At 42.9% G+C, this 9,795-nt stretch overlaps 1 protein-coding gene across 3 annotated transcripts in view; it reads right to left on the reverse strand.

The window, feature by feature from the left end:
- STXBP3 (syntaxin binding protein 3) overlaps positions 1 to 3,587 on the reverse strand; it is a 59,082-nt gene extending 55,495 nt beyond the window's left edge. For all 3 annotated transcript variants that reach the window (XM_032881586.1, XM_032881588.1, XM_032881587.1), the window contains exon 1: positions 3,470 to 3,587. In XM_032881586.1, the coding sequence (XP_032737477.1) occupies positions 3,470 to 3,518 (49 nt within the window). In that variant the 5' untranslated portion in view covers positions 3,519 to 3,587. The remainder of the gene's footprint in view (positions 1 to 3,469) is intronic.
- Positions 3,588 to 9,795: the final 6,208 nt, after the last annotated feature.

The following is a 9,795-nucleotide window of genomic DNA, read 5'->3' on the forward strand; positions in this document are numbered from 1 at the left end:
CAATTATCATATGGTTTCACTTATTTGTGGAGCATAACAAATAGCATGGAGGACAAGGGGAGATGGAGAGGAGAAGGGAGTTGAGAGAAATTGGAAGGGGAGGTGAACCATGAGAGACTTATGGACTCTGAAAAACAATCTGAGGGTTTTGAAGGGGTAGGGGGTGGGAGGTTGGGAGAACCAGGTGGTGGGTATTGGAGAGGGCACAGATTGCATGGAGCACTGGGTGTGGTGCAAAAACAATGAATACTGTTACGCTGGAAATAAATTAAAAAAAAAAATAAAAAGCTTATCAAGACACATTAGGCAGTAGTGAAAAGTGCCATTTGAGAAGGATACTTCAAATGCTACAGAAATGTAAGAGGCTGGGTTAAAATAAGAAGCCACTATGGAGATAGTAGCCCCATTTGAGCCAAGATTTAAAGGCTAGCTAAAATTTGGACAGGTGAAGAACAGGCATAAGGGAAGCATTCTGAACAGAAATTGGCATAAAGATGGAGAAGATTTCAAGAAGACTCAACAGTATAGACTAGTTGAACATCAAGATCATACAAAGAAAAGGTAGAAAATAAGGTAGGTTAAGGTCAGGTTGTAAGTCTTCAAAAGCAGACTAAGCATTTGAAATCATTTCTAGACTACTGGAGGGGCTCTCTCCGCAGGTCTTCGAACAGGAGATCAGCATGATCACAGCACTGCACTGTAACAAGAAAATTATTCTGGCAGCTATTGGCCAGTTAGGCTACGAGCAAGGGCTTGGAGGGTTAGTAAGGAGGCGGAGGCTACAGCAATAAACTGGGCATGAGATAAGACTCTGAACTAAGGTTTAAATTAAACACTATAGAAATTCACAGACAGGGGCGCCTGGGTGGCTCAGTGGGTTAAAGCCTCTGCCTTCAGCTCAGGTCATGATCCCAGGGTCCTGGGATCGAGCCCTGCATCGGGCTCTCTGCTCAGCAGGGAGCCTGCTTCCCCTCCTCTCTCTCTGCCTGCCTCTCTGTCTACTTGTGAGCTCTCTCTCTGATAAATAAATAAATAAAATCTTAAAAAAAAAAAAAAAGAAATTCACAGACACATGACATGTTAACTCTGCAGCCAGAAGGATCTGGGTGTGAATACTAAGTCTATATTTAATAGCTCTATCAGGTATCTAAAAAAGAGCTTTATTGAGATATAATTTGCATACCATACAAGTCACCCAAGGTGTACAATTAAACAGCTTTCAGTATATTCAGAGTTGGGCATCCACCACCATAATCAATTTTATAACCTTTTCATTACTCCAAAAGGAAACCCTCCCTTAGCCAAAATCCCTGAATCACACCATCTTCTCCTCCCCCCAGATGTACACAACTGCTAATCTACTTTCTGTCTCCAATTTTGGACATTTAACGTAAACAGAGTCATACAACATGTGATTATTTGTGAATGGCTTCTTTCATCTGGCACAAGTTTTTCAAGATTCATCAATACTGTAGCATCTATCAGTAGTTCATTTCTTTTTATTAAAAGTTCGTTGTAGGGACATACCACTTATTATTTATCTATTCATCAATCCATAGGTATTTGGGTTGATTATTTTGGCTATTATGAATAATACCGCTATGATAATATGATACAGCTATGATAATATTTTAGTATCTATGAAATAAAGATATGTATGTATTTTAACATCTATGAAATAAAGATAATCATTCTTACCAAATTTTAATAGATGTAAAAAATAATGCCTGGCACAGAATAAATTTCTTCAAGAAATATTAGTTTCCTTCTCCCTACATTTTGGGTAATTTGAAGGTTATTTAGCTTTCTACCATGACGCAACTAGCAAATCTAGCTAGATCAATCTAGCAAAACCAAAAGAGTAGGATTCTCCTACCTCTTAGGAGATTCCTTCATCGTTTCTTACAGACTCTATTCTCTTTTGCTAACAGAACTCAGAGTCCCTCTTCGCTCTCTCTCTTTCTACTTTACTCTCTATATGTTGAATGAATGTCATCTTGTTTTTTAGTTATGTTTCTATTTACACAAAGATTCAAATAATTGTTTTTTAACCCTGACATTTCTTTCCTTCCTTTCAGTCTCCCATCTTATCTTGCACTCCATCTTACATCCTGGTGCAACCTCAAGTTAACAGCACTAGACGGAAATTTTGTTATCTCTAAACTGTACCTCTTGCCCAGTTTCCACACTATCAAAACGGATGTTACTGTCATTAACTGTTTTTTCTTATAAATGCTGATGTTAAAGATCATATATAGCTTGGCAATTATTTTTATAATGCAATTCACTACCACTTTCATGTATATGCACTTACATACCACTGTGATTGAAAAATAGTATCAAATCTTAAGTCACCCATGCAAATCTTAAAAAACAGAATGCCAACCTTATAATTATCAAATTTTAAAAAACATGTTATCATAACTTAGTTTCCCCCTTCTATTTATACAGTCGTTTTAAGTATCTAGTATGTTCAGCAATATGCCAGTTACTGATTTGGAGTTTTAATTTTATACAAGGAACTCTGTAACTCCCAGAATTTTGTTAAGTCATTTCTATCCTTTGCTTAACAAACTAGAGTCAGAAAAACTAATTAGATGTTACTACTTTACCACTACTAGGCCATAATTAATTTGAACTCACAAGCCAAACAATGATGGTTCTTCCTGTTTTCTGGTTTTACTCCTTCTCTAACCTGTCAGACCTAGCTTTGGAGTGATTTTTATGAAATCGTAGATAACAAGGCAGAAGAGCAGATCAGTACCTAACAAGCTGTAGTACAGTCTGAACAGCAGGGAGTGGCCCAGAGAGTGTAGAGAGAGAAGGTGCAGCTTTTGCTCCGAGATTTAATCATTCAAATTGTTCCTTCTCCAGAACTCTTTAGAGTGGGCTCCTCTAGGAACACGGAAGAAGGGTCTATTTACAGAAAGGTTTTGTTTTTCTTTTAGAGGACCGAAAAGTGTAGTTCTAAAACCCTGCTTGGTACTAAAACGAAGATGCCGAATAAGCAGTCTTTGGAAACAAGTGTGGGGAGAAGGGGAAGGGCGGGTTACAGAAACACAGTGCAGATTGTCCCGGGTGGAGAGACATCACCGACTGGTGGGGCTCCGGGGGGAGCAGAGGAGCGCTGGGAGCCCCGCCGAGGACAGGCACAAGGGCCGCGCGAGAAAAAGCCAGGCTGGGGGCCGCTCACCCAGGGCAAGGCTTCGGGGCCAAAGCGAGGCCGAGGCGAGGCGGTGCCCCATGAGAGGGAGAAGGCCACTCGCTCCCGCACCCCGCCCATTCTGGTGCTGGCAAGAAATAGGGGTAGGAAGGAAAGCAGGAAAAAGTCCTAGCAGGGACGCTGGTCCCAAAGCAACAAGTGCCCGCGGCGCCTCCCTAAGAGACTGCTGGCCGGGGCAGGAAAGCAAGGCCCAGTGTGGCGGCCTCCTGGCCTTCCCACGCTCAGCCCCTGCCCCACAGCACTCACTCTGCCACACGACGCTCTTCAGCCCCCGTTCCGTCAGCGGCGGCGCCATCTTCCCAACACTGTAGAAGAGCGGCGGCCGCCTGCCGCTCGCAACCTACTTTACCAGGGCGAAAGCAGTTCTGTGGCCCTGCCCCCACTGACTGGCCGCGCCCTCCGGTGACGACACGCGCGACTGCAAGGGGATTCCCTCCCACTCCTGGACCGAGGCTGCGCAGTGAGGGTGGAATCGGCTGGGGCAGTCAGGCGCCCCCTAACGGGAGGCTCCATTAGCAGAAATTCGTCGACCTGTGAGGTCAAAAAGCAAAATCGTTCCTGTGGGTTGAGAGCTAAGGCGATGTAAGAAATTCCGAATTCACGCATACAGTAGTTGAAGAAGTACTTCCTCTCTTTGCAAAAGAAGTCTCCACTTCGCGAAGCAATTCATAATACACTTCATTCAATAGACAGCTCAACTACCGAATAGAAAATTTATCCCTTACTTATTTTATTCATTTTTCAAGGACGTAATAATTGTGTAGAACTCTGAGGTCCCCTCCAGTGTGTCCCTAACTATGCAAGACTTCCAGGGCACTCAAATAAATGAAAAACCCACTTGCAAAGAATTTTAAATCTCCTTTGAGACCTCCATTATTGGCATGTTGAAGGTAGTCAAAAGTTGATTGAAAAAATGAATGTCTTGGGATGCTGGGTGGCTCAGTGGATTAAGCCTCTGCCTTAGGCTCAGGTCATGATCTTAGGGTTCTGGGATAGAGTCCTGCTGCCCCTGCTTTTGCGCGTAGGTGTGTGCTCTCTCGACAGTTACGAAATTTCTCTTAAAGAAATTTTTGGCAGAGAGCTATTTCCTGAGAGGGTGCTTTGGAGGTGAAATCAAAGTAATCAATCACAAAATAAGTCAGTTTAGTTGCTGAGAGCCCCATCTGTGACATAACAATCATAAACATTGTCAGGAAGTAAACTTCCCTGCAGATTTGCAAAGAACCGATAGTCTTAATAGGAAAGTGGAAATGGTTAGTTACTATACTCGTAATAATAATGGCTAATATTTACTGAGTGCTATTATATGCAAGGGATCATGGTAAGTGGATTATCTCATTGATCCTCAAAGCAACCCTTAAAGACAAGGAAACATACTCTGCTTGTGGTAGAGTGGGGACTAGGATAAGGCATAAGTTACACAGAAAGCAGGAGAGTAGTCTATGGGATAATTTGCAATATATGCTCTGTAGGAGAGAAAAGGAGAATGAAGAATAAAAGCCGCCATAAAATGGGTTCAAGCACACCCTGTGGTGTTAATGGTTTTTCCGTTCATGGTTTATATGGGAATGGAAGCTGGAACCCTGGCCTCTTTTAAACCTACTTTAAATGGACTCAGTTGCTCAGGATCTTAAATAAATGAACACATCATTTCCCTCTCCCTTTTCAATTGAAAATCAGATTCTGCTGAGTATAGGAGGTGGAGCTTCAAGCCATGAGAGAAAGACGTGACAGTGCAGACTCACCCTTTTGAAATGGAGCTTTTTGCCCTGGAGAGTCAAACCAAAACAGAGAAGTGAGGTGGGTAAAGTGTCTCCAGGTGCCAGGGAATGACACAGAAAGGCCCTCTGGGGTTGGAAGTTTGACTTGGATCACATGGGGTACAGCTGTAGCTCATGCCCCTGAAGGCTACATTCCAAGGTGGCAGAGTGTTACAGTGGAACAAATGTGTGCCTTAGCCGAAAATCCTGGCTCTGCCTCTTAGTAGCAGTGTGACTTCAAACACCTCAGTTTCATTGCATTTATGCGTTACAAATATGATAAAACCTCACACAGCCCAACAAGATGAAAGTACTTATTGGCATTTTACAGATGTGAAAACTGAGATTCAGAAGTTAAATAAATCATGTAAGTCCTCAGAATGGCTCCAAGATGATTGCCTTTTTCTGTTGTACTGTATTGTATAACCTCCCTCGCTCCCCCAATTTTATATAAGCTCCCTGAGCTATCTGTCTTTCCTAGTTTGTTTGCCTAGGCAAATTGAACAAGGAATTTGAGTCTCCTGAACATGACAAGGCAGAATGCAGGGTAAAATCCAACAACACTGGTCAGAGGTGAAACATCTGTGTATGATGTTTTGAAAGAATTTGAAAGAAGAAAAATAGTCAAAATAACAAGGGCTGAACATAAAAGCTCTTGAGTTAGGGCAACTCACTAACTCACCATCTTATTTCCAGGTCTTCTTCCTTAATAACTGGTCACTTAATCATGATAATCCAGAGAAATAGTCTCCAAAAAATATCATGGATTAGTAGGTCTCATCAATGCTACATATTTATGTGGCCCCGTGATAATTTGTGTTTCAACTGGTTAGCTGTGAGTTACTTGACCTTTCTGAGTCTTATATTCCTTGTCTGTATAAAAGACTAATGTTATCTAGCTCATAAGGTTGTTCTGAGAATGAACTGAGTATGTGGAAAGCACCTAGAAGCACATGGTATGTGCTACACCCATGTTTTGCTTTTATATAAGTTCACCCAATGTGGACCATCTTGTCTTCTCTATAATTCTGACCAAAACAGCCCAGCCTCAGATGCCTCAGTAAAGTAGATGGCCATTTCCTTTTCTGTGTCCTGGTATTCATGAGATCTAGGTGTACTGGTCCCAGATCCCTAATGTCCTAGAACCAGGGATTCTTACCTTCATTTGGCCTTAGCCCTTGGCTCTGTGGCCATTCCAGTCAGCCATGGACACAGCTCTATATGGAGAGAACACCCTGCTGGCAAGTGGGCTCAGCACACAGTCTCACATGGGCCTTCCACCACGGCCCAGAACACTGCCCCAGTTCATGGTTGCCCTCACACAGCATGGACCCACTCTGAATCTCACAGACCCCTCCAGATCGTCTCACCAATCGTTCCTCACATGCCAACCCCCTCTGCCTTCTGTTAAACAAGGAGGCTATTAAACTGAGGTGGTACTAATGCCTTAGCAGCCTGTGTAAGCAAACCAAACATAAGCCTATACATGTCTCCAGGTTAAGAAATCAAAATCTGGGACACCTGAGTGTCTCAGTCGGTTAAGCATCTGCTCTGAGTTCAGGTCATGAGGATCCTGGGATCAAGCCCCGTGTCGGGCTCCCTGCACAACAGGGAGACTCTCCCTCCTTGTGTTTCTCCCTCTCTCCCTCCTTGTGTTTGCCTATGTGCTCTCTTTCTATCAAATAAATATATAAAATCTCAAGAAAAAAAGAAATCAGGGGTGCCTGGGTGGTTCAGTTGGTTGGGCATCTGCCTTCGGCTCGGATCATGATCTCAGGGTCCTGGAATCAAGCCCCACATCAGGCTCTCTGCTCAGTGGGGTGCCTGTTTCCCCTCCCTCCCTCTGCCTCTCTGCCTACTTCTGATCTCTCTCTTTCGAATAAATAAATAAAATCTTTAAAAAAAGACATCAAAATCTAAAGACAATCAATCAAACAGCCAATTAGGCTTTCCCAAATATGGAAACCACTTAAGCTATAGCCAATCGAATAATATTCTTGCTTTGCTTCTATCTCTTCTCTATGAAAGTCTTTCCTTGAGATTCTGTCAGTGGAGTGCTCCTAACCACTTCTGGCTTGGTGCTACTGAATTAGAATCGGGTTTGGCTCAAACTCTTAAAATGTTTAATATGCTTCAGTTTATCTTTTAACACTTCTTAGCCTCCTATCACTGAATTTTGGGAAGAGCTCACCAAGGCAAACCTTCTAAGTTTCTCAAACCTGGCTATATGTCACTTGGTGAGTTTGTTAAAACTATAGATTCCCAAGCCTGGTCCCAGATGTACTGAATTAGAATCTCCAGAGGTGATGTCTGGAAATCCTTACTAAGCAATGAGTTCTCCAAGTGATGTAGATGCACCTAGTCCATCTCCTGTCCATATACTAGTGTTTAAGAACAAAAGTGCATTAAACTCAGCCCTCCTCTGTGGTACTCTCTGATGCAACAAACTCTGCTTTTCCTACTCACACTGTTGTTGTTTTTTTTAAGATTTTCTTTATTTATTGGATGGAGAGAGTGTAGGCATACAAACAGGGAGAGCAGCAGAGGGAGAGGGAGAAGCACGCTCCCCGCTGAGCAGGGAGCCCAATGTGGGGCTCAATCCCAGGACCCTGGGATCATGACCTGAGCTAAAGGTAGATGCTTAACTGGCTGAACCACCCAGGTGCCCCTACTCATACTATTTTTTTTTTAATTGACTCTCTCTGCTTGATTTATTTCAGTCAGCATAATCTTTATCAGTCCTGTCCATGTTGGTTGGGTATTCATCCTTTCTGATGGAGGCATAATACTCCATAGTGTATATGGACCACATCTTCCTTATCCATTCATCCACTGAAGGGCATCTTGGCTCTTTCCACAGTTTGGTGACTATGGCCATTGTTGCTATGAACATTGGGGTATAGATGGCTCTTCTTTTCACTACCTCTGTATATTTGGCATAAATACCCGATAGTGCAATTGCAGGGTCATAGGGAAGCTCTATTTGACATTGTTTTAAATTTGACTTATCCCTGAAAATTTTTTGGAACAGTGTCAAGTTGTAAAAAGAAATGTATATTTATGTATATCTATATAGATATATGCATAATTTATTTATTTGGCAGAGGGAGATAACAGTAGAGGGAATACAAGCAGGAGTGGGAGAGGGAGAAGCAAGCTTTCCACTGAACAGGGAGCCCGATGTGGGCTCCCAGGACCCTGGGATCACGACCTGAGCCAAAGGCAGACACTTAATGACTGAGCCACTCAGGTGTCCTTAAGAAATATTTTAAAGTTATATTATTCAGGTATGTTTTATGAGGTCAGTGACTTCTCTATGCTCTGAAAGAGGATATATAAGATTTCATTTTGACTAACATCTGAGAACCGATTAGAATCACTCTGGGTTCTCAGTGTCTTGTCGCCTAGATCCTCTGTGGTAAAAGGGCAATATAGAAAAAAAAGCTACAATGGAAAGCGTTCTCATAAATATTCTACTACTGTCCTTGTAAATACACCCCTATACTGGTGAATGAAATCTGAAGTAATTTTTCAGTAGAGTAGAAATCTAGGAAGTTTATTTATTTTTTTTAAAGATTTTATTTATTTATTTGAGAGAGAGACAGTGAGAGAGAGCATGAGTGAGAAGGGCAGAGAGAGAAGCAGACTCCCCGTGGAGCTGGGACCCCGATGCGGGACTCGATCCTGGGACTCCGGGATCATGACCTGGGCCGAAGGCAGTTGTCCAACCAACTGAGCCACCCAGGCATCCCTAGGAAGTTTATTTTTATAAAAGTAATAAATGAAGTAATTTTTATCAGTAGGAGAATGTAGGTCATGGATGTTTTGCTTTAAATCTCATAAAGATGTAAAATAGCATCATCATACTATTTTTTAATAAGCCCTCAAATGACACACATTTTTCTAGGTACGATAGGTTTATATATCATTGTCTTTCCTCTCCAAAGATGAATATACTGCAGTGTGAGTGGGGGATGTGACCAACAAGATTGACGGTCCTCCCCACAAAACGTGTGTGCATGTCAGTCTGCAACTGAGGAAGGCTTTGCCTTGACTGTCCCTCCATCGAAGTCTTTGTTCAGTCACAACCTTGCCTACAATCCTTCCAGCAACAGGCCAGCAGCTCTGCCTGTGCAGATGCTCACGCAGAGGTAACATCACAGGATGCTCTGGGATGGCCAACACTACAAGCAGCTTGGCTTCCTCCTAACTTGAGATGAGGGTGTTCATTACTACAGGCTGCCCTGGAAGATGCAGCTCTCCAACCTATGGCAAGGTCCTGCTGGAGGTCTGTCTTGAGATGAGCAGTGTCTCTGCATGGTGGATTTCAAGCTCTCGGGGAGTGAACGTTTGCAGCCCTTGAATGGCAAGAGTGCTGCGTGGCAAGCGCTGGTGTCCATGAAATAGCTATGAAGTGGATGTGTTGAAGTCTATGTAGTGTTTGGCTACAATCTCAGAGGCCGTTTCTGTGAAGCAGACCTTTTACGTTTCCAGAACTTTCCCAGTGTGTGAACTCACTGTGGCAGTCTTTCAGAGCACTTTCTGGATTTTTTTCTCTACTGAGTCCTCCTCACAGCAGATCTTGAACTCCTGTGCAGGTGAGGACTCACCTGACCTTGCTTGCCTTCAGGTGGTGGAGTCAGAGTTGTCTTTCCAGAGGCCGAGAGAGCTTATCCTACCCTAGAGGCATTTTCATATTCTAGCAGAGCTTTTCCACCTCTATCACACTAACAAGGGAGTCAACCCTGCAAAAAATATGGGAAGAATTTTTTTTAAACAAAGCCAAAAAAAACTTTGCCTTCAACTCATACT

The sequence above is a fragment of the Lontra canadensis genome, unplaced genomic scaffold, assembly GCF_010015895.1.
Source record: "Lontra canadensis isolate GAN:19392208 unplaced genomic scaffold, GSC_riverotter_1.0 scaffold75, whole genome shotgun sequence".
In the NCBI taxonomy this organism is placed as follows: domain Eukaryota; kingdom Metazoa; phylum Chordata; class Mammalia; order Carnivora; family Mustelidae; genus Lontra; species Lontra canadensis.